The following is a 23,549-nucleotide window of genomic DNA, read 5'->3' as shown; positions in this document are numbered from 1 at the left end:
GTCCCAGACACCATTAACACGAGGATCCTTTCACAAAGTTCAGCTTGGCCCAGGCAGAAAGCACGGCTCAGGTTGGGTACACAGTGCCAGGGCAGTGCCATGCTCCTGCTGGCACCTGGGCTCCTGCATGGCCCTGGCTGTGCCCAGCTCGTCCCAGCTCTTGGTGCCAGGGAGAGCTAAATCCTGCTGGGCTTTGCTGGGCGTTGCTGGGCTTTGCTGGGCTTTGCTGGGCTTTGCTGGGCTTTGCTGGGGTTTTTGGGCTTTGCTGGGCTTTGCTGGGTTTTTTTGGGCTTTGCTGGGCTTTGCTGGGTTTTGCTGGGATTTGCTGGGCTTTTTGAGCTTTGCTGGGTTTTGCTGGGCTTTGCTGGGTTTTGCTGAGTTTTGCTGGGCTTTGCTGGGGCTTTTTGGGCTTTGCTGGGCTTTGCTGTTTTTTTGTTGGGCTTTTTTGGGCTTTGCTGGGTTTTTTGGGCTTTGCTGGGTTTTGCTGTTTTTTTGCTGGGCTTTTTTGGGCTTTGCTGGGTTTTTTGGGCTTTGCTGGGGTTTTTTGGGCTTTGCTGGGCTTTGATGGGTTTTGCTGTTTTTTTGCTGGACTTTTTTGGGCTTTGCTGGGTGTTTTGGGCTTCGCTGCTTCCCCGGGCTCCGCAGGGCTGAGCCGCCCGCGGAGGCGGTGCCCGGGCGCATCCCGCGGGCCCGGCCGGGGCGGGATGCTGGCAGCACCTGGGGCCAGGCAGGGCTCCGGGCAGCTGTGGGGACACCCGGCACCGCAGGGGCTGCCCGGCCACGGCTCCCGGCTGGAATTCGCTGCTGACAGCCCGAGGCACCCCGAGCATCCTGACAGGGACATCTCCGCGTACTCCTGCACAGCTTTCGGTGCTGGCAGCCCCTCCCCAGCTCCCCAAAAATGAGCAGCGCCTTGCGGCCCTCAGTCCCGCGGGACGCTCTCCTCGATCCATCTGAGGTAGGCAGGGTTTCCTCGCTCAATGGGCAGGCTGATGACCTCGGGGATTTCAAAGGGATGGATGGATCTGGAGTGGAAACAGGCGCGGAGCGGCAGCGTCAGCCCAGCCCCGCAGGAAGCCCTCCCGCACTTCAAAGCAGCCGCGGCTCCTTTCTGCCACCTGGGAATTCGGCTTTGAGTTTGGGGTTTGCCGCAGACTGCCGGGGGCCTGGCCCCAGGCTGAGAGTGCTCCCCCTCGGGAGCTGCAGGAAATCCTGTCAGGGATAACCTGGGAGGAGGAGAATCCCTCAAACGCAGCTCGGAGGGCTGGCTGAAGCCCAGCAGTTGATATTTCTGCTAGCTTTTCCTTTTTGCTGATGCCATCTCTGGGTTTTTCTGGCTTGGAAGATACAGCAGGAGCACTTAACCCCTCCCTGGCTGGGATGGGGCTCAAGGAACCCCAAAGCTGGAGCAGGAGGTGACAGCTTACCTTGGGTGGGACACCCAGTGCTCCTGTGGAGCCAGAGCCTCACCTGACGTAGTTGGACAATTCCCCTATTTTGGACGTCCTTGTTTTCACCAACTGTGGAGAGTAAAAAACCAGAACAAACCCCAGGGGAGATGTGAAGGGATGGAGGGATCCTGATCCAGTTCCACTGTCCACCCAGCACGGCCAGGGGTGTGACAGGAGCTGTCCCAGGGCTCCTCCATGGGGATGATCCCAAACCCAGGAGGTGCCAGGAGCCAGGAGCTGTCCCAGGGCTCTTCCCCGGGGATGATCCCAAACCCAGCAGGTCGGTGCCACCCTCCCCAAACCTCCCTGCAGCTCCTTTCAGCCAGGGCCGTTTGCAACAGGGATTTTTGTGATGCATGAATGATCACTTACCAGCAGTATTTCAGTGGATTCTTCCAGTTCCCCTTTCCAGAAATACCTGGATTTAAAAGAAAAGCAGCATCAACAAACCCAGCTCTGCTGCAGCCATACCAACCCTCCAGGTTACTCTCCCTGCTTGGTGCTTTTTGCACGTGGCCATTTCTTTCCAAAGTGCCTCAAGGAGCATTGCTGGCCCCAAAACTGCCGAGCACATGAGTGAGCACCCCGGCTTTATGGAGAGGAGCCTCCTCCAGAGAATTTGCCCCGGGGGACTGGCAGGGCAGATTTGCTGGGGCTGGGGTGCTGGTGGCTCTGAGCAGTGCCTGGGGGACACTGCCTGCAGGGACCTTGGCTGGGAGGCTGAGCTTTCTTCCTCTCTCTCCCTGCAGGAGAGGAGCTGCACTTCTCATGAGTCAGATGTGACCTTTCAAAACATTTCCGCTGCCAGGAGCTGTCCTGATCTCATCTGCCTGCAGGGCTCCTGCGGGGAGGGCTCAGAGGCGTCGCCGTGTCTCGGAGCAGGGCACGAGCAGGATCCAGCTGGAGCTGAGCAGGAGAGCTCTGCTCTGCCTCTTTGGCTTTGTAGGACATCATGGAAAAGGAGCTCTGCTCTGGCTCTTTGGGTTTGTAGGAAATGATGGACAAGGAGCTCTGCTCTGGCTCTTTGGGTTTGTAGGACATGATGGATAAGGAGCTCTGCTCTGCCTCTTTGGCTTTGTAGGACATGGTGGGTAAGGAGCTCTGCTCTGGCTCTTTGGGTTTGTAGGACATGATCAATAAGGAGCTCTGCTCTGCCTCTTTGGCTTTGTAGGACATGGGGGACAAGGAGCTCTGCTCTGTCTTTTGGGTTTGTAGGACATGGGGGATAAGGAGCTCTGCTCTGTCTTTTGGGTTTGTAGGACATGGGGGACAAGGAGCTCTGCTCTGGCTCTTTGGGTTTGTAGGACATGATCAATAAGGAGCTCTGCTCTGCCTCTTTGGGTTTGTAGGACATGGGGGACAAGGAGCTCTGCTCTGGCTCTTTGGGTTTGTAGGACATGATCAATAAGGAGCTCTGCTCTGCCTCTTTGGGTTTGTAGGACATGATCAATAAGGAGCTCTGCTCTGCCTCTTTGGCTTTGTAGGACATGGGGGACAAGGAGCTCTGCTCTGTCTTTTGGGTTTGTAGGACATGGGGGACAAGGAGCTCTGCTCTGGCTCTTTGGGTTTGTAGGACATGGGGGACAAGGAGCTCTGCTCTGTCTTTTGGGTTTGTAGGACATGGGGGATAAGGAGCTCTGCTCTGTCTTTTGGGTTTGTAGGAACCCACAAGGGGAAGAAGGGCGTTTCTGGGTTTGCCCTCAGGTGGGATATGGGGGTGCACTGTGGGATGCCCTCCTGAGGGAAGCTGGGGTGGGATGTGCTCCTCACTTCTGCCAGGGTGTTTCTGTGGAAAAGCTGTTTTGGGGCTTTGCTCTTGAACCCCTCCAACAAGTGCAGTTCCTTTGCGTGGACAGCTGAGGACACCTGCAGAGCAGGGCTGGGCCTGTTCCAAGGTCAAACCTGCTGTTCTTCCTGCCTGAAAAAGCTGCTTCATGTTGCAAAGGCCTTTTCTGCTCCCTATTTGGCTGCTTTTTTAGAGTCTCTAACAACAGGCACCACATCCTCAGGACCATAAACCCTAAATTGCTGGATGTCTGTGTCGCCAAGGAACCAATGAATGAACGAGCCCCACGGGCAGTCGGAGCACAGTGAGACTCATCCCCACCATCTGCAACAACAAACACACCCAGCAGCCTTCTGGAACCACGGCCTGTGTCCATGGCCTCCCTCCCTCCCTCCTGCAGAGCCCAGGTTTGCTCCTCCCCTGGGGGACATCCAGCACTACTCACAAGGCTGAGCTCTTGGGCAGGATGTTCACGTAGGCAGCCAGTCTCTTGTCCATGATGGCCCTGGGGGAGAGAGGAGGGCACTCAGTGCCAGCCCAGCTCAGTGCCAGCCCAGCTCAGTGCCCACCCCAGCCCTGGGGACATTCCCTTGTGCTGCCCAGGACTGGCAGCAGCAGCTTTGACATTGGAGACACTGAATTTTGAGTTACTTATTACCCTGAGAAAACAGAAGCAAAGGTGAACTTTGGCTGGAGATACTTCAGATCAGGCTGTCCTGGCGGGGCTCTGGGACCCTCCTGTGCTGAGGAGGGAGTTTGGGGGTTGCTCCTGCCCCTCTGGCTGTGGGGTCACCAGGGCAGGGACTGAAATGTGGGACCACAAAAACCCAGCCTGGGATGGACAGGAAGGGGTTTATCTGCCACTGTCCAACTGTGTCCCTTCCTCCCAGAGCAGCCTAAAAGTGCATCTTGTTAAATTAAAAACATCAAGGTTTTTCAGCCCAAAATATCCCAGAAATCTGAAGCCCAGATAGATTCCCTCCCTCGGGCTGCCTCCGTGAGTTGTGGGGTGCTTTGTTATTGCAGAGCTGCTCAGGAAGAAGTGAACTTCAGAGACTACAGAGCACCGAACCAATCTCAGGGAGGATTTTTAGAAGAAAAGGGGGCAAATGTTGTGTTTGGTGACCAGAGCAGTGTCTGGCCCTTCTCACAGAGGTGGCAGCTGTCCCTCCAGGCCGGGCACCAGTGACCCCACCTTTGGTTTGCTCCAGCACTTGGGGGGACCGTGGCTGGAGAGGAAGAGCACCCCAGGAGGCTCAGGCTTGTTTGCTCTCACCATGTGCAGGCAGTTCCAGGCTTTAATGCTCCTGGAGCATCTTGAGTTAATCTTTAGAGCAACAAAGTGCAGCAGCACGAGCAGAGCCACCCCTGCTGTGCCTGTCGTGTCACACATGGCACAAATCAGTCTGGATTTGCTGCCTGCAACTTGCAAGTTCCTTCAGCACAGGAACTTTTTGATTCCAGTGCTCTGTCCCAATAAATTGAGATCCTGAACTTTGTCCCAGCAGGCTGAGCAGCAAGAGGTCACCAGGGGAACAGAGAACACTGTAAGAAGCTGAATGTGAGCTGTGGAAAATGTCTGCATAATACATGATAGCTTTGGGTCGGGTACTTAATTGTGTGTTTCTTTGCCCTGATGTGAGACAGATGAAATATTAATAACCAGAAAAGCAAAGAAAATGATAAACAGAAATCTAAGGCAGCAGTGGGGGCTGGTGGAGTGCTGGGCAAGTTGGGTGAGGTGCAGTGGCCACAGCACTCAGCCAAGGGGGTCAGCTCCTCCCAGGACAGGCCAGAAGGTCTTGAGATGCTGAATTCTTCTGCTTTCCCAAAGCTTGAACCCCCTTTCCTCAAACCAGTGGAAAATTTCCTTGCAGACTGATTCATCTGAGTGAGGGCTCCACTGAGCAGTGCAAAGGAAGAATAAACACAGGAAAAGGAGTGGGGGAAAATGAGTGTAGAAGCCCTGTGTCATCCCCTGCAACCAGAGCTCACTGCTCCCAGTTCCAGAACAAAGGAATAATTACTGCACCAGTAAAACCACAACCAGAGTACACATATCTCTGCAAGGGGGAGTGATTTATCTCCTCTCCCTTCCCTGCAAGATGAGAGACAAAGTGGAAAGCATTTGCAGAGCTGTTAAGATGAGGCATTTTCAGGAACTGAGGCTCTTTTCACCAGGTACAGTTGCTCCTTTTTTTTTTTTTAGGAGACATCGAGCAGTGCAGACATAATTCTATTTGAATTTCTTCGTACAGTTGCAGTATTTAAGGTGACACAAACTCCCTTTCAGTAGCCTGTCAGTTCCTGAGCATGGCTGGGAGCCCTTTGCTGGAGATGGAGGGGTTTTGGCAGCAGGAAAACAGCGCAGGAGGCGTTGCAGGAAACTTCACGGTCCATCATAAACACCTCCCCAGTCAACACGGGTTCAGTTCTTTGAACAGACCATCCATTGAGTCAGGGACTGACAGACGTGTGAAAAGAACCCTGCATGCAAAATATCACACAAAGTATCTCATGTATTAAAGGAGAAGAAAGAAAAAATCAGGGAAAAGCCCTCACTCCCTGAAGTTTGCCTGGTGAGCAGAGTGGTACCTCAGAAGTGTTTGTTGCGGACCCTTTTCCCTTTATTTTCATGTCAAAGCACTGTGCTTTGTCTCTCTCTATAAATATCCCTCCTGGCATTCTGTTGTCTGTGCTGTTCTGGAGAGGAATAAAGACTGTGGCAGATCAGGGACCACCAGGCTGGAGCTTAATCCACCTGAGAACCCAGAAATTCAGGGTCATGAAAATGGGTCTTGAAAATGCAAGGCAGTGAAATACATTGAGAATTTCTTGCTGTTACCATGCCCTTGACTTCAGAGGCAAATGTCAGCTTTCCTTGGGACAGAGCAGCTCTTGGCAAGGGCTTGTGACACAGTCAGTGGAAAGGAGCATTACTGGGGTATCACAGAATGTAGGAGTAATTACTTCTTATTTCTGTGCTACAGCACAAGCTAGAATTGGTTCCAGGTTAAATCAGGTCTCATAATAACACCAGGTTAAATCGTATCACACTGCAGAGGACTTGAAACTGCTCAAAGAAGCCAACAGAGTATTTTCCCATACTATCAGCACCATCTCTATCTGCATATATAGATTCTTATTGGAAAGTAAAACTACTGAGTGTAAGGGACTTAAACTTCAGAAAGAATTATGCAGTGCTCAGGCATCCCTGAAGATCAGGAAAGAAGAGAAAGAGGAGAAAGAAGGGAAAGAAGGGAAAGAAGAGAAAGAGAAGAAAAAAGAGAAAGAAGAGAAAGAGGAGAAAGAAAAGAAAAGAAAGGAGAGAATGGAGAGAAAGAAGAGAAAGAGGAGAAAGAAGAGAAAGAAGAGAAATAATAGAAAGAAGAGAGAGAAGAGAGAGAAGAGAAATAATAGAAAGAAGAGAGAGAAGAGAAAGAAGAGAGAAGAGAAATAATAGAAAGAAGAGAAAGAGGAGAAAGAAGAGAAAGAAGAGAAAGAAGAGAAACCCAGAATGGTTTGGGTTGGGAGGCACTTTAAATCTCATGTCACTGCACCCTGCCATGGCAGGGACACCTTCCCTTATCCCAGGTTGCTCCAAGCCCCGATGTCCAACCTGTCCTCAAACACTTCCAGGGATGGAGCAGCCACAGCTTCCCTGGGCCAGCACTGCAAAGGCAGAGGGGCACGGAGACGCTCAGCTCTGCCCCAGCCTCCCCCAGGCAGGCAGGCACGGGCGGCGTGGCCGTACCTGGCGATGTCCCTGGCGACGTGCTCGTTGGGACAGCTGACGAAGGCCATGGAGTGCGTCCCTGGCACGTAGGAGCCGCTGAGAGCCCCGTGCAGCTGCAGAGCCAGGCCCCGGAGCAGCGGGTACAGGAGCACCAGCAGCGTCAGCACCTCGGAGAAAACACCAGCGGTGGTGGAGGTGAAGCAGCGTTTGCATTGTCTGTGTTTGAGGGGCACTTCCAGCCTTCTCTCAGCATTGCAGAACCAGTTAAATTAAATTGGATTAGGGTGAGAATCTGCTCCTAGGAGGATTCATTGCCCTCCAAGAGGGCCAATTTGTGCTCAGGGCAGGAGAGGGGCATTTTGAGGCTGTATCAGCCCAGGCCTCCACTGTGGGAAGTCACCCCCAGATTAAAGAGGGTTCCAGACCCCACCACGCAGCCACAGCAGCATTTATATTGTCTGTGTTTGAGGGGCACTTCCAGCCTTCTCTCAGCATTGCAGAACCAGTTAAATTAAATTAGGGTGAGAATCTGCTCCTAGGGGCATTCATTGCCCTCCAAGAGGGCCAATTTGTGCTCAGGGCAGGAGAGGGGCATTTTGAGGCTGTTTTTGAGGCTGTATCAGCCCAGGCCTCCACTGTGGGAAGTCACCCCCAGATTAATGAGGGTTCCAGACCCCACCACGCAGCCACAGCAGCATTTGCATTGTCTGTGTTTGAGGGGCACTTCCAGCCTTCTCTCAGCATTGCAGAACCAGTTAAATTAAATTGGATTAGGGTGAGAATCTGCTCCTAGGGGCATTCATTGCCCTCCAAGAGGGCCAATTTGTGCTCAGGGCAGGAGAGGGGCATTTTGAGGCTGTTTTTGAGGCTGTATCAGCCCAGGCCTCCACCCCAGATTAATGAGGGTTCCAGACCCCACCACGCAGCCACAGCAGCCAGGACTGGCTTTCTGCAGGAGAATAAGGAGGTGAGACATGGAATGTCTTGGTTTCTAGTGCAAAAAAAGAGCAAGAAGGGAATGGTTCCCACACCAGCACGCCTCTCACTCAGGGCACATCTGCAGCCATCCTTCAGCTGTGTGCCAGTGGGGAGCTGTGTCCGTGTGTCCATCCCTCTGGGAATGGGGGGACAGCACCCTCTGCTCCCTGGGGAAGAGCAGGATGTCAGGGATTTGTCCATGGCAAACAATTTGGTGCCAGGAGTTGGGGAATCCCCATCCTGCCCTGTCAGGTTCCTCTCCTGTGCCACAGCCCTCTGCAGCCCCCCCAGCCACGCTCCAGCCTCACAGCCTGACCTCAGGCAGGTTTAAATTCATCTGTCTGAGCTATCTGCTGCTGGAAACAATGATCAGGGTCCTGTGGGGCACAGGGATCTCAGTGTGCACAGCCCAGCGTGCACGAACACCCCGGCTCTGCAGAGCAGCAGCAACAAGTGGGGTTTGCTGAGCAGGAGCTGCTGCTCCTGGCAGCCCCTGCACTGATCTCCGTGCTCTCCCAAAAATTCATCCTCACCCCAGCAGGGATGCTGTGGGAGTGGGGAGGTTAATTTGGGGTGCTGAGGAGCAGCTGAAGGACGGTGCCACTCTGGGCTGCGGCGCCTTCCCTTTGTCTTTTGTTTTGGTTTTGACATAAACAGCATCTGGCCCTGATTCAGCTGCAGTGATTTTAAAAAATGCTAAGAATATATTCCTTTTCCCCCTTTATTTCCACCCTCCTTTGTCTTCTGAAAAACCTGCCACAACAGCACTAATGTAGAAATCTCTCCTTTTTTTTCCTTTCTTTTTTTTTTTTTAATTGAATTAAAAATCTCTCTTGTCACCACAAATCCAGGAGCTCCTTCCCATTTGGAAAATGACTGATGTGCTGTATTGCTTGTCTCCTCTTTCCCAGTCCATTTGAGGAAATATTCTTTGTTACCACAAGACTTCTCATCATCATTTTTAGAGCTCCTTCTGTGCTCCTTTTTTCCCACTAAGCCATTTAGCAAACATAATACAACAAATCCCAGAAGCTACTCAGAGAGTTACAAGCCAAACAGAGATGTGCTGGTGTACCTATTTTTCCAGATTAAAATGTAATCATGCTCCTTGCTCAGGGAAAAAAACAAACATCCAACCTGTTCAGCCTGCTGATCATTAATCTTCTTGGAAGATGTACGTGCATGTGATGAGGAAATCCCCAGGATCATTTGTGACTGAATATTAGTACAAACATGAACACTACCTTGTTTTTTTCTGGTGTTTCCCCCCCCTTTTTTTATGAAAAGAAAGATTCCCCCCCATTTTTTTTCTAGAATAATTGTATTTGCCAAGGAACGGTGCAAAAGAAGAGGGTAACATCAGGATTCCTGCCCGATAAACCAATTAAACTCATGATTGCCAAAATACTGAAATTAACAAAACTGCAAACACCCCTGTGAGGATTTAAGAACTTCACTGAAAAGCACCGAGCAGCAAAATGCCAGTTTAGTGCAGAGAGACTCAGATTCCTGCAACACCTCTTGTGGCTTTGGTGAACTAAAAACACCTTTAGGTTTAGAATCACCATGCCAGGACTTTTTGCCTAGTTTTGATGAGATTCTGTTAAAAAACCCCAACCGAACAACTCCACCTGAGCACAACTTGTGGCGATGCTGAGTGTAAAAAAAACCTTGAAAATTTGTTTCTCTGCCAGCAGATGCAGGGAGTGCACCCCCCCTGCACGATGGGGGTGGGGAGAGGTTTGCTACCAGAGGTACACACAGGTATTGCCATGGTTGCTTGGCGTGGCTTGGTGTCTGTTGTGCTCCCCAGGGAGTGTCCCGCGTCCTGCCTCCCCATCCCATCCATGTCCATCCCATCCTTGTGTCCGTCCATCCCTGTGTCCATCCCTGTGTCCATCCATCCCTGTGTCCAGCCAGCCCGTATCCATCCCATCCTTGTGTCTGTCCATCCCTGTGCCCATCCCTGTGTCCAGCCAGCCCGTGTCCATCCCTATGTTCATCCCATCCCTGTGTCCATCCCATCCTTGTGTCCGTCCATCCCTGTGTCCATCCCAACCCTGTGTCCCTCCCATCCTTGTGTCCGTCCATCCCTGTGTCCATCCCAACCCTGTGTCCCTCCCATCCTTGTGTCCGTCCATCCCTGTGTCCATCCCTGTGTTCATCCCATCCCTGTGTCCATTCCTGTGTCCATCCCAGCTGCGTGTCCATCCATCCCTCTGTCCATCCCTCTGTCCATCCCCGTGTCTGTCCATGCCGATGTCCATCCCTGTGTCCATCCCATGTCAATCCCCATGTCCATCCCTCTGTCCATCCCCGTGTCCATCCCATGTCCATCCATCCCATGTCCATCCATCCCTGTGTCCATCCCTGTGTCCATCCCCATATCCATCCATCCCCATGCCCATCTCCGTGCCCATCCCATTCCCATCCCGTGTCCATCCCGGTGTCCATCCCATGTCCATCCCATGTCCATCCATCCCTGCGTCCATCCATCCCTGTGTCCATCCCTCCCCATGCCCATCCCTCTGTCCATCCCCGTGTCTGTCCATCCCGATGTCCATCCCTGTGTCCATCCCATGTCAATCCCCATGTCCATCCCCATGTCCATCCATCCCCATGTCCATCCCGTCTCCATCCCCGTGCCCATCCCCATGTCCATCCCTGTGTCCATCCATCCCCATGCCCATCCCTGTTCCCATCCCGTCTCCATCCCCATGTCCATCCATCCCCATGTCCCTCCCCGTGTCCCTCCCCGCCGCACTCACCAGCAGCCCGGTGCCGCGGCCGGGCCGGGGGCAGCCCTGGGCAGCGGGGGGCAGCGGGCAGCGCTGGCTCAGCCCCTCCATGGCCCCTGCACCTGCTGTGCCCGAGCGGGCAGCGCTGCCCGGGCAGCTCCAGCTCCTCCTCCAGCTCCTCCTCCTCCTCCTCCAGCTCCTCCTCCTCCTCCTCCTCCAGCTCCTCCTCCTCCTCCTCCTCCGCCCCCGATCACAAATATCGGGGCTTGGCACCCCAAAGGGGGCTCAGACCCCCCAGCTGGTGCCAAACCTCTGCTGGGGTTTCCAGCTGGGTTTCCAGCTGTCCCTGGAGCCCTCCCAGCGCCGTCCCCGCTGCTGACCCCATTTGTCGCCTTTCCTTCCGTTTCCCTGTCTATAAAAACGTTATTTCCTCACATTTCTTCTGGGGTAGAAACCGCGGGGCAGGGGCTGAGTGTTGTGGTGTTTGTACCCAAAACCTCCTGCGAGGGACGCGGGGCAGAACGGTGTTTGTGTCACTTTGCTGTCCCCGCGGTGTGCCAGGGGAATGCACTCGCTGCCAGCCTGCAGGGCCCGCCCAGCTCTCACTCATTTATTTGGGGATGTAACCCTTGCCGAGCTGCAAGCACAGAGTTAGCGGAGTTGTCTGACAGCACCGGTTTGTTTGTAAAAGGTGACAAAATCCAGCCTGAAGAGGTGAGGGGGTGGCACAGGGCTGCTCCGGGCGGACAGCGGGACGGGAGCGGCTGCTCCTGCCCCGGGATCAGCGCCGGCCCTGCCCGGCCCGAGCCAGACTAACGCCGGTTATCGCGGTTTGGCCAAAAACCGGCACCGAACGGACGGGCACCGACCTCCATCGGGGCACGGAGACCGCCATGCCCACGGGACCAGCTCCCGGACGGGACCCCGCCCCTTAATTAACCGGACCACGCCCCCTCATTACCCGGACACCGCCCCTTAATTAACCGGACCACGCCCCCTCATTACCGGGACCCCGCCCCTTAATTAACCGGACCACGCCCCCTCATTACCGGGACCCCGCCCCTTAATTAACCGGACCACGCCTCCTCATTACCCGGACCCCGCCCCTTAATTAACCGGACCACGCCCCCTCATTACCGGGACTCTGCCCCTTAACTAACTGGACCACGCCCCCTCATTACCGGGACCCCGCCCCTTAACTAACTGGACCACGCCCCCTCATTACCGGGACCCCGCCCCTTAATTAACCGGACCACGCCCCCTCATTACCGGGACCCCGCCCCTTAATTAACCGGACCACGCCCCCTCATTACCGGGACCCCGCCCCTTAATTAACCGGACCACGCCTCCTCATTACCGGGGCACGCCCCCTCATTACAGGAACCACGCCCCCTCATTACTGGGGCCACACCCCCTCATTACCGGGACCCCGCCTCCTCATTACCAGGGCCACGCCTCCTCATTACCAGGGCCACGCCCCCTCATTACCAGGGCCACGCCCCCTCATTACCGGGGCCACGCCTCCTCATTACCGGGAACACGCCCCTTAATTACAATGACCACGACCGTTTATTACTGGGCTCACGCCCCTTAATTACGCGGGCCACGCCCCCCTCATTACCGAGACCACGCCTCTTTATTACCGAGACCACGCCCGTCTATAACCGAAAACACGCCTCCTATTACCGAGACCACGCCTCTTTATTACCGGGAACACGCCCCCTAATTACTGTGACCACGCCCCTTAATTAACATGAACACGCCCCTTAATTAGCGGGAGCACGCCTCCTATTGACGAGACCACGCCTCTTTATTAACGGGACCACACCTCTTTATTAACGGGACCACGCCTCTTTATTAACGGGACCACGCCCCCTCGTTACCGGGACCACACCCCTTCACTACCGGGACCACGCCCCCTCATTAACGGGCCACACCCCCTCATTACCAGGGCCACGCCCCCTCATTGCCGGGGCCACGCCTCCTCCTTACCGGGAACACGCTCCTTAATTACAATGACCACGACCGTTTATTACTGGGCTCACGCCCCTTAATTACGCGGGCCACGCCCCCCTCATTACCGAGACCACGCCTCCTATTACCGAGACCACGCCTCTTTATTACCGAGAACACACCCCCTTATTACCGGGACCACGCCCCTTAATTAACATGAACACGCCCCTTAATTGGCGGGAGCACGCCTCCTATTACCGGGACCACGCCCCCTCATTACCGGGACCACGCCTCTTAATTACAGAGGTCACGCCTCATATTACCGAGACCACGCCTCTTTATTACCCGGGCCACGCCCCTCATTACCGATACCACGCCCCCTCATTACCGATGCCACGCCCACTCATTACATATGCTCTGCCCCCTCATTACCGATGCCCCGCCCCCTCATTACAGGGACCACGCCCCCTCATTACGGTACCACGCCCCCTCATTACCGAGACCGCGCCCCCTCATTACCATGACCACGCCCCCCGCGCGCCCTGAGGGGCGGAGCCAGGGGCGCGGCGCGCGCACACTTTGTTTACATTTAGCCGGACGCAAAGGGCGCCCTTAGCAACGGCGCGGCGGTTGCTACGGGCGCCCCGCGCTCTCGCGATACTCCCTCCCGGCGGTTGCTACGGGCGACGCGAGTTCTCGCGAGGCCGCCGGGAGCCGGCGGAGGCGGCCAAGATGGCGGAGGCGGCGGCGGCGCTGCTGGAGCGGGCGGCGCGGCCGGGCGCCACGCTGGAGGAGCTGCGGGCCCTGCGGCTCGCCGTGCAGGCCGTGCCGCTCGCCGCCCTGCGCCCCCGCCTCGCCGAGCACCACCTGAGGGCGCTCTTCGGCCTCCTCGGCAGCAGCGACCGGTGAGCTCCGGCGCGGTGCGGCGGGCCTGCGCGGCCCCGCTGCTGTTCTCCCCGCTGCTGTTCCCTCCTGCCGCTTCCCCGCCTCATTCCCTCATTCCCTGCGTTCCTTCGGGGCGGGAGGTGGCACGGCGGTGTCTCTCTGCTCACGGGCTCGGTTTTCTCTCCGTGCCGCCCAGGGAGCAGGTGTCCGCGTGTGTTTCCGTCCTGGAGAGGCTCCTGCCGGCCCTGGACCCGCCGTACGTGATCCAGAACCTGCGGGAGGAGCTGCGCAAGGGCCTTTTCCACCCCGAGGACTCGGTGAAGATCCTCACCATGGCCCAGGTAGCGCCTTTCCTCCGGGAGGAGGGGACAGAGCTCTGGGCTTGTCCCCATCTGCTCTTCCTGCCTCGGTTTGTGGTGGAAGCAGGAATTGTGTCCTGCACTGCTTCCATGTCGGATAATCACCCTGCAGTGTGTGTACAATGTGATATGTCAGTAAAAATGCCCAAAGCTATGTCCTGACAAAAGCAGGTTGTGAATAAAACCTGTGCCACGTCTCCTGGCTAAAGCTCTCCAGGCCAGCAGGTGATGGGAGAATTAAAAGCAGCAACATTTTGATATTCAGGACGCTTTAAACTCCAGTGGAAACACCAAGCAGGCTGTGGGAGATCGACACTGCTGCATTAACTGCAAAGGAGAGGATTGTGGGATGTTGTGGTTTGGGGTGGATTTCTACAAGTTCAGCTGAGAGCAGCTGCTCAGGTGTTGTCCAGTTGGGTTTTGATCCAAAAACATTAAAATATTAAAATATTAAAAATATGTTAATATTGATATATTAACATATTAATATATTAAAATATTAAAATGACTCTGGCGTCCTGCTCAGCTCTTCCAGTGCTTGAGTACCCTTACAGTGGGAAACAATTTGTTCTCACGTTATTTCCTGTGGCCCTTTGACCAGGTTGGGAGGATTGTTGAGGACCCAGCTGCTGTCCCAGAGATCCTGCACAGCCCCGAGCTGTTACAGCAGATCATCAACTGCATTGGTGAGGAGAAAATAGCAGTGGCCAAAGAGGTAAAGGTGCCTTTACTGTCCCATTCCTCTGCCAGCTGGGGTGGTTGGGTGACAAAAACAATGAGCTCTCACCCGTGAAAAGTGAATTACAGGGACTAAAGCCTGACAGCCTCGGATTTTATTCTCTTTTTAACAGCAAGCTGCTGTTTTTGCTTGCAGGCCATCAGATCTCTGTCAAGGCTTGCCCAGAGCCAGCAGGGCCTGGAGGCTCTGCTTGGGAGCAGCTTGCTGGGTGACCTCAGGAGGGTCATGGCCACCAGCGACGTCGTTCGCTACAGGGTCTACGAGGTGGGCAGCTCCCCGGGCTCTGCCCCTCTGCCTGGCTTTTGTGGCTGCTAAATGATTGCTCCTCACTGCTTTACCTGCTTTTCTGCATGTCTGTGTTGTGTCAGGACTGGAAAGGAGTGGGGAAATGGCAGCACTGGGGGCTCTCGTGGTGTCATGACTTCTCTTTCTCGCTTTTTGGTGTGAATTGCTGTTCATTTTCTAACTTGTGGTGCCTGAGGCATTGGAAGGGCTGCACAGAATCACTAAAGGCACCAGAAAGAGCTTGTTTCTGTGAAAATAAAAGTAAAATGGTTAACTGTAACCCCTTGACTTTTGGATGTGAAGTGCTGCTAGGAGTTTTGGAGCAATGCCAGCTGTCAGTCTAGAGATGTTTGTTAAAGGAGAAATAACACAATTTAAACCTTCTAGAGCTTAGTGGGCATAGCACAGGAAGAGCTGATTGTGAGTAGAGATCAAATGCTTGTGCTGTAAACTTGGAACTCCTTGTGAACTTGCTTCATTTGGGTTAATGATAAAAATGTGATTAATTCCATATTTAATATATGTAAGGTTAATTAGCACAGGAGATGTATTTGGCTGTTGCTGTGAATTATTATAATGTTTTATAAATTGTATTTTTTGCTTTTATTTAGTTAATTGTGGAGATTTCATCAGTGTCAGCAGAGTCTCTGAATTACTGTGCAAGCAGTGGGTTGATCCCTGAGTTGATTGGGGAGCTGACTGGAGAGGATGTGCTGATCAGGTATGTTGGTGAGTTTGCCAAGGACATTTCCACCATTGTTAAAACTCTAATAAATGTATTTGTGTGTGTTTCTTGTAAAACCCTGTTCAGAAAAGCTTCTTAAACTGTCCTGGGTGTGAAATACTTCATACCTTAATCTGAGGACTGAGCTGGAGTGATAATCACCACGTTTGGCTGCAGCAGAAAAACTTCAAATTCATTCCCAAATCCAAAGAGCTGAACGAGCTCAGAGGAGCTTGAACACTTGGGATCATTTGTGTTTCTTTGCTAGGATTGTGTCTTATGGCTGTGGCTTCTTTTTCCCAATCCCTGAGTGCTTCAGGCCCCTCCTGTGCCAAACTGAGCTCCGTGTGTGTTGCAGAGCCACGTGCATCGAGATGCTGACCTCGCTGGCACACAGCCCCCAGGGCAGGCAGCACCTGGCCCAGCAGGGAGTCATCGACAGGATCTCCAACATCATCCTGGGGGCAGACTCAGACCCCTTCTCCAGCTTCTACCTGCCAGGTGCCACCATGCATTCCTTCTTCCCAGGCCTTGCTGCTTGCTTTGGCAGTGGGTTAAATGGACAGCGCTGCCAAACCTCTCTGTTGAGAGCTTAGAGGAAATTTTGAATATTAGATTGGATGTGTAAAATATTTAAAAATGCTGAATGACAGCTTGACACATGAAGGATGTTCCTCAATAAGATCTGGGCAGGCTGTGCTGTAGCTTTAAAGTTTGTGTTATTGTAGCCTTTTTTAGGAGTGCAAACATCATGAATTAAGCAACAGTCAAAATATTTGGCTTGTTGCTTAGTTCTGGCTTTATTTTGAGCTTTTTACCAACATTATTCAGCCTTAATAACACATGTTTAGGAACAAATCAATCTCACATTAATGTCCATTTAATCTTGCCATTGCTGTTCTTCCACTCAATGCTTTTTTTGGTCTTGTTTCCTCAGGATTTGTTAAATTTTTTGGCAATCTGGCTGTTGTGGACAGTCCCCAGCAGATCTGTGAGCGCTACCCTGTCTTTATGGAAAAAGTCTTTGAAATGGCAGAAAGTCAGGATCCAACCATGATTGGAGTGGCTGTGGACACACTGGGAATCCTGGGATCAAATGTGGAAGGCAAACAGGTTTTACAGAAAACTAGTTAGTATCTTTTTTTAATACTTTATCATATAGGAGTGAATTGGTTTGGGGTAATACAGAAAGGAATTGAAAAATATATTCACTTATCTAATGAATAAATTTGTAATGTAACTGATGGGTGACTGTATTCCTGTAGAGATCTGGCTGAATTAATTAAAAGCACTTTGTTTTTGTTTTGAAAGGAAGTAGATTTCAAAATATCTTAAGCAAAATAGGGCACCAGGCCAAGAATGCCCCCACTGAGTTACGGCTTCGGTGCCTGGATGCGATTTCATCCCTGCTTTACTTGCCTGTAAGTTGAGCTTTTTGTCTTTGTTTTTTTCTTGAAATCTCCAAGAATGAAATCATCACACACCTGAGTGACTGAGGAGACATTTTGTAGCCTCTAGGTTGGGTGGCAGTGGGGTTTTCAGTGTTCTGAGACATGGATTTACTGGTGTGAAATTCCCTGGTCTGCTAAAGGTTTGGGTTTGTTTGTAAGGTGCCAGGTGTTCTGAAATGTTAATAAAAGATGAAGTCAAGGCTTCATTGATGAGGGAATGAGAGGAAGCAGGTTCATACCCTTGTACTCAGAGGGATGGGGGCAAACTGCTGCAGTCCCTGTGGTCTTTGTGTCCAGGGATCAGGGTTAACAGTGTAGCTCTGAAGGGGTGACTAAACCATTTGAACACATCCCAAAAACCTGAAAGCTTTTCATAATCCTAACCAAACTCATTTTTGTGATTTATGCAGCCAGAGCAGCAGACAGAAGACCTCTTAAGAATGACTGAATCCTGGTTCACATCCTTGTCCAGCCAGCCCCTGGAGCTGTTCAGGAGCATCAGTACTCAGCCCTTCCCTGATCTCCACTGTGGGGCTTTACGGGTGTTTACTGTGAGTGCTTTTGCTTTTTAACATCAGGGAGGGACTTGTCCTGCCATTCAGTCTCAGATTTATTTCTTTCTTGGAAGTGAATACCACCAACTTCTAGCTGAAGCCCAGAAGTGGTCAGAGAAAGGCCTTTTCCTCAGGCCCCACTTGGCTTCCCCATTTAAGTGATGCAGCAGACACATCATGTCTGTAATGCTAATTTTCTGATAAATTGGAGAGGGAGAAAAAAAGGCAAGAGTTGTGCACTAAGGTGCTGCTTCTCTAGCAGAGGCACTGCTGTGATAATTCCCTCAAAACTTTGAAGATGAGCACTGAACACTACTTGTTCTCCAGTGTTAAACCCTGCTGCTTGATTTGAGTGGTGGTTTCTTCTCTCATTTAATTTGTCCTGTACCAAAACCCTACTGTGTAGCTGCTTTTATGGGTTTTAAAATGTTTCCCTCCCTCTCACATCTTTTGTCTTCCTGTTTTCAGGCCATTGCAAACCAGCCATGGGCCCAGAAGCTGATGCTGAACAGCCCAGGGTTTGTGGAGTACGTTGTGGACAGATCTGTGGAGCCTGACAAAGCTTCCAAGGACGCCAAATACGAACTGGTGAAGGCCCTGGTGAACTCCAAAACCATTGCAGAGATCTTTGGCAATCAGTACTACCTGAGGCTCAGGGCTTACCTCCACGAGGGCCCCTATTATGTTAAGGCAGTTTCCACTACAGCTGTGGAGGGAGCAGAATAATGTCCTTGCTGTCTGGGGTCCCCCTCCTGCAGAACACAGTCCTGGCACAGGTCTTGAGGTACAAGGTGTAAAAACTCCACACTGGAGGTTGTCTCTTGAAAGGAATGTGAAGATATTTTGACTCTATTTGAAAGGAGTCAGGAGAGCAAATTAAAGGTTGTTTGGCATTTCCCCCTAAAATGTCATGGCAGAAGTTCCCTGTGTGCTTCATGAGGCAGGTAACCCAGGTGAGCACTTAGCAGCTGCTGGCTGTGTTTTACTTGGCAGAATTTATCAGTGTTTGTTTAGATTGTTCTTGGGTTTGGAGTTTCTGTTGTGTTTTCTCAGTAGGTTACAGTTCAGTTAAAAAAAAAACACCAAAACACCTCAAGGTTTGTAACCTCAGATGCTGCCATAATTTCTATTCTTTTTTAATTCTTTTTTTTACCTGCCAGAGTTGGCACTTGCATGGAACACTCTGTTCTGTCAGAATCCTATTGCTGAATAAGTGACACTGTCCACATGAGGGAGTATGGACTGGATTCTCTTGTTTTCAGCCTGCTGGATGTGAGTCTTGCTGGAATAAATAATCCTAAATATTGTTTACATTTTCTGCTGAGGATTAAAAAAAAAAAAAAAAGTTTTTAGCCCTTTTGAAAACAAATCAGTGCACTCTGTAGGGATCAAATCCCCCTGGGAGCTTTGTGTCCCTGGTTGGCTGTGCTGTGGGGTGGCAGCTCACTTTAGTGGCTGGAGCACTACAAGACTATTTCAGAACCAAATCTTGAATTGTTTACACTATTTTTTAACAGAGATACAATTTTTAAAATGTTATTTAAAGAAATGTCTTTTAGTTACCTGAGTTAGATTATTAAAAGGGGTAAGAACATAGAGCTGTTGTGTTGAGGGAGTGAGTGAAGTGGGAGTATGGAAATGTGGTTTCTTAGGAAGTTGGAATCTCCTTTTGAAGATGTCAGAATCAGGAGTGGCTGGGCACTCCATGACATGAGATGTGTCTGCCCACAAACAGACCACAGGGTACTTCCTATCAAAGCCTTGTATTCTTTGTGTTGAGGGGGACCAGAAGAAACCATGAAATTCTACTTTGGGGCTTCTTTTAGTAATGTGTCAGCCAGGTGTGACTGGGGAGGGCTGGCCCTGTGTCCCTGTGCTGCCAGGGGAGCAGGAGGCTCCTGTCCTGCAGGAACTCTGCCTGTGGCAGCTGGAGCTGCCAAAAACTGCTGCCCAGGAGGGCTCAGAGGGGCTGGGGGAGATCCCTTAACGTTTGCTAAGCTGTCCAAATGCAGGTGAGGTGCCTTGTAGCCCAAGATGTCCCCGAGTTGTCATCCTGCATCCCAGAGCTGCTGCTTTTACCCCAGATGTGCCCAGTAAAGATCTGCCAGTGAGAAATGCCCTGCAGTGTCTCGTGACAGGAGCTTCATGGACCCTGCATCCAGCAAACACATTCAAGCACTAAAAAGGAAATAAAAGAATGTAGAAGTCCTTAGCTTGCACTTGTTCTGGGCAGTTCAGCTCTGTTATTTTAGGTGTCTTTGTGTGCTGGTGGTTCTGTATGAGCCATATGCTGAAATGTCAGTAAAAGAAATCAATATATAAACCTGTTCTGCAATTCATGAGCCTCTTCCATGTGTGTTTTCAGCTGGTGCTTTTGAAGGCCACTCTGTGTGCTGAGTATTTAGCATCTGCTTTGCATGGTACATTTGCCAAAGACAATATTTTAGAATGTGCAGAGATGCCAAACAAGGGGATTTTTTTTTTGTATACACATATGCTTTATTTTGTTGAGCTTTGAGCTCGGTGTTGATTGATTAATTGATCACTTTCCCCTTATTACTCAGATGCAGTTCCCTGGCCATGCTGTACATTGCCATATGGATTACATGCTGCTGCTGTATCTGATATAAATGACAGTTCTGAAGTGTGTTGTTTTTGTCATCCCCCCTTGAAGTAACAGGTGGAGATGATTGAGGAAAAACACGAAATGGAATGCTGGGGAATTGAGGTAACATGCTGAACATTTGGTTTAAAAAGCAAAAAATGCCAAACCAAACCTTGTCATTTGATGGATGTTAACAAACAGCATTACTTGAGGAATTTCCATGATGGAAATTCTCAGTGTCTGTTCCTGCTGGAGCTGCTCTGTTCCTCTGTGAACCAGCCTGCTCACAGCAGCTCCTTTTGTGCATGGAGAGCTTCCCCTTTGTGCCAGAATTCTTTGGAAGTAGGTGATGCCTCACTCACATAAAAAAGGAGTTTTGAAGACTTAGAAGTCTGAAAAACCATGGATATAGACAAGTCTGTTGGAATACTCTTTTTTATTTCCATGCATGCACTTGTAGGTACTTAGAGAGGCAGAGGACATCCAGTTCTGCTCTGTCACACTGTAACAGTGACAATTGCTGCTGAAGGGAAAAGAGCAAACTTTGGGAGGGCATCCTTTGTACAGAATGTTAACAGGACAACACAGCTGATGAAAGAAAACCCAGCCTCTTCTTGCAGAAGCTAAACATTAATTGACAAAACGAAGGAGCTCATTTTTTATCCTGTCCAAGTGGAACTGTTTGAACTTATCAATGTAGGTCAGAACCTTGCAGGACACCAGGCTGTAGTAGGTTTCCAGCAAGGAACAATCCTCCCCATCGCTCGTTTCCTTCCAGTCTTTAAATAGCTCGTCCTCTCTCATGTGGGAAGAGGTGAAAATGAATTTATAGCAGCATGGGTTGTAGCTGATGTGCTTCTCCCCAGCGAAGCGGGAGCTGTGCCTGGCAGTGATGCCAGCTCTTTTAGCACAGATTCCTACAAAGGCAGCGGGGGGCAGTGCCAGTGGCACCTCCCTGGCAGCCACGTAAACCTTGCGAGCCACGTCCTGGGACATGAGGATGGCACTGCCATGGCAGAAATCCGGGTAGAACTGCTCGGGGTACTGGTGGATGGGCACAAAGCCAGGGCTCTGGGGGTCCCTGTCGGGCACTCCGTGGTGAACCACCCTGCCGAGGTAGATGTCCTCCTGCTGGGTTAAGCTCAGCAGGTACCCAGCCAGGCTGGGAACACCCACAAACACATCCTGGGCTGCGTGAAGGATGTACCTGGCACGGGGACAGAAAGTCACCGTCCACTCCACGCTCATCAGCATCTTCTGCGTCTGCGTCTGGGGGGAATCGATGAAACTGCCTTCAATAATGTCTCGGTGCCTTTGAGCCTCCTCACTGATCTCCAGCTGGGTGCTTGCTGAAGCTGCCTTTCCTACAGCAAACAGAGTCAGCACGCTGTAACCCCTGGAGCCCGTGGCGTTGCCCCAGGTCTGCCTGATCGCGTTGCGCCGTGTCCTGTTCTCTGGGCTGCTGCAGACAACAATGAGCAGAAAAATCTCTTGGTTGGAGCAAGTCACTGCACTGCTGCTGCTGTGAGAGAGGTTGGCCTTCAGAGGGTCCAGATCCAGCTTCCTGGCCCTGTCCCTGATCTCCAGAGCCTTTGCATCGGTGTAGGAGAGGGGCAGGGACTGCAGGAAGTATTGCTCCAGTAAATCTGCCCCGAAGAGCAGCAGGTGGAACAGCAGGACGTTGAAGAGGATGAAGCACCACTGGTGTGTGCGGAGCCTGCACAGAGTCAGCTGGAACAGGAACGTGGACACTGAATTCTGCCTCTCAACCCAAAGGGCTTTCCCTCATTTTACAAAATATCCATGCAAAGCAATCACAACTTCTAGACTGTGGTCTTTGTATTATTAGTGTGAGGATTTTTTTCTCCTAGAAACTTAAGAAATCTACTTGAGGCACAGTGAGATCCCAAACTGAGAAGGACGTTACCGTGTTGAAAGCTCCTCTCTGTGCATCCATGTGTGGAAATACTGAAGAATGATTTGCTCTGAACAATTTTTGACTATTTTTAACCTGTTACTGAAGGCTTGAGGTGCCCCTTAATATGTCCTTGAAGGAGAACTTTTGCTGTTTGGCCTGACACTGCCCTATGAAAGCTGTCAGGGTTAGAATCCAGAGGGAAAGGCTGGGTTGGATGGGGCTTGGAGCAGCACGGGAAAGTGGAAGGTGTGGATGGGGATGGAATGAGATGATCTTTAAGGTCTCCTCCACCCCCAATCTTGTGAAAGCTGTAAGAGGCTGCAGCACTTACCTGCATGGTGCTGGGAGCTGTTCCTGCAGCAGGGGCTCTCTGGGCAGCTTCTGCTGGTCTGGCTGGATCTGGGTCTGCAGGATCCAGTTACTGCCCAGTACCTGCAGCCTGTGGCTTCCACCTCACCTGCCTGGGCCGAGGAAAGATGATCCCCAGGGCTGATCGTGTTTCAGGCACATAAAACACAGAGCTAACAAACCCCTGGCCTTTCCCTTCTTTAATTTCTGGCACTCTGAGGCATAAGTGAAGCAAATGCTGGGGCTCATTTGGTCAGAGGAATCCTGGTCCTGTTGAGTCTGTCCTTGACCTGCCAGTTTGCTGCTGGCCCTGGGCTTGTGTTTTTCACAGCTGTGCCATTGTGGTGTTGTTCCCCCAGGCTGGGGCAGTTGCTGGGCACTCTGCATCTCCTGAGCTGCAGCTTTGGGGTGGGAACCTGTGGGTTTGCCTTGTGTGGGGTGGTGGAGGCCACCCCGAGGTGCTGCAGGGCAGGGCTGGCTCCAGCCCTGGGCAGGCTCTGCCTGGGCTGCTCTGCAGGCTCTGCGTGTTGCTGTTGGCTCAGCCCCGGCTGTGCCGGAGCCACGGGGGCTGGGGAGCCACGGGGGCCTGGAAGTGCTGCAGGGGGAAGTGCCAAAGACACCACAAACAGGATGGAGCTGTCAGCAGGGGGAGAGTTGGCTTTGGCGCTGGGGGGAGAGGGGCCTGTGGGACCCCAGCAGAGCCCTGGGAGGGCAGGGATGGCAATGCTGGGTGTTGGGTGATGGCAACGCTGCTGTTTGAGGGGTGGGTTGAGGTGGTCAGGCTTGTGGGAGCTCCAGTCTCCGTGGTTTCCTTTTAATTTTGAGATTTCTCAGAGGTCAGGGTGCGTTTCTGTTCCGCATCCTTGGGTGAAAGGAGAGCACAGCACTGCTCTGGTTTGTCTTGGCTGGACCATTGCAAGGCTCCCTGCAGCATCCTTAGGGCAGCCTGGATTAGCCCAATGTCCCAGGGACATGGAGAAGAGCTTTGATTTCTGCCTCGAGGGGTCCAGGGTTAATCCCCAGCTCTGGCTGAGCTGCT

At 52.0% G+C, this 23,549-nt stretch overlaps 3 protein-coding genes across 3 annotated transcripts; 1 reads left to right on the top strand and 2 right to left on the bottom strand.

Moving 5' to 3' along the window:
* Positions 1-346: 346 nt before the first annotated feature.
* On the bottom strand, positions 347-10,848 carry CUTA (cutA divalent cation tolerance homolog). Its single transcript, XM_064393826.1, has 6 exons — positions 10,720-10,848; positions 6,992-7,140; positions 3,683-3,742; positions 1,824-1,869; positions 1,471-1,520; positions 347-1,025 (listed from the first exon to the last, which is right to left on the bottom strand). The coding sequence occupies exons 1-6, from the start codon at positions 10,798-10,800 to the stop codon at positions 923-925; spliced, it is 489 nt and encodes a 162-aa protein (XP_064249896.1). The 5' UTR covers positions 10,801-10,848; the 3' UTR covers positions 347-922.
* A 2,491-nt stretch (positions 10,849-13,339) lies between these two features.
* Positions 13,340-18,950, top strand: PSMD5 (proteasome 26S subunit, non-ATPase 5). Its single transcript, XM_064393429.1, has 10 exons — positions 13,340-13,547; positions 13,724-13,868; positions 14,488-14,601; positions 14,761-14,889; positions 15,522-15,631; positions 15,993-16,135; positions 16,572-16,763; positions 16,946-17,055; positions 17,496-17,636; positions 18,108-18,950. The coding sequence occupies exons 1-10, from the start codon at positions 13,375-13,377 to the stop codon at positions 18,363-18,365; spliced, it is 1,515 nt and encodes a 504-aa protein (XP_064249499.1). The 5' UTR covers positions 13,340-13,374; the 3' UTR covers positions 18,366-18,950.
* Positions 18,951-20,874: 1,924 nt separating this feature from the next.
* Positions 20,875-22,499, bottom strand: B3GALT9 (beta-1,3-galactosyltransferase 9). The gene is made up of 2 exons (XM_064394069.1): positions 22,494-22,499; positions 20,875-21,975 (listed from the first exon to the last, which is right to left on the bottom strand). Exons 1-2 carry the CDS (start codon positions 22,497-22,499, stop codon positions 20,875-20,877), a joined length of 1,107 nt encoding a protein of 368 aa, XP_064250139.1.
* Between the last annotated feature and the right edge of the window lie 1,050 nt (positions 22,500-23,549).

This window comes from Passer domesticus, chromosome 18 (genome assembly GCF_036417665.1).
Source record: "Passer domesticus isolate bPasDom1 chromosome 18, bPasDom1.hap1, whole genome shotgun sequence".
In the NCBI taxonomy this organism is placed as follows: Eukaryota; Metazoa; Chordata; class Aves; order Passeriformes; family Passeridae; genus Passer; species Passer domesticus.
Note: the sequence above shows the minus strand (reverse complement) of the source record. Positions and strands in the feature narration are given on the sequence as shown.

Excerpts from the sequence above, each read along its gene's own strand:
- CUTA (XM_064393826.1), bottom strand. The coding sequence starts at position 10,800 with ATGGAGGGGCTGAGCCAGCGCTGCCCGCTGCCCCCCGCTGCCCAGGGC. Across the intron at positions 3,743-6,991 it reads GTCGCCAGGGACATCGCCAG|GGCCATCATGGACAAGAGAC; the intron begins GTACGGCCACGC and ends TCTCTCCCCCAG. Across the intron at positions 1,521-1,823 it reads AATCCACTGAAATACTGCTG|TTGGTGAAAACAAGGACGTC; the intron begins GTAAGTGATCAT and ends TACTCTCCACAG.
- PSMD5 (XM_064393429.1), top strand. The coding sequence starts at position 13,375 with ATGGCGGAGGCGGCGGCGGCGCTGCTGGAGCGGGCGGCGCGGCCGGGC. Across the intron at positions 13,869-14,487 it reads AGATCCTCACCATGGCCCAG|GTTGGGAGGATTGTTGAGGA; the intron begins GTAGCGCCTTTC and ends CCCTTTGACCAG. Across the intron at positions 16,136-16,571 it reads CTCCAGCTTCTACCTGCCAG|GATTTGTTAAATTTTTTGGC; the intron begins GTGCCACCATGC and ends TTGTTTCCTCAG.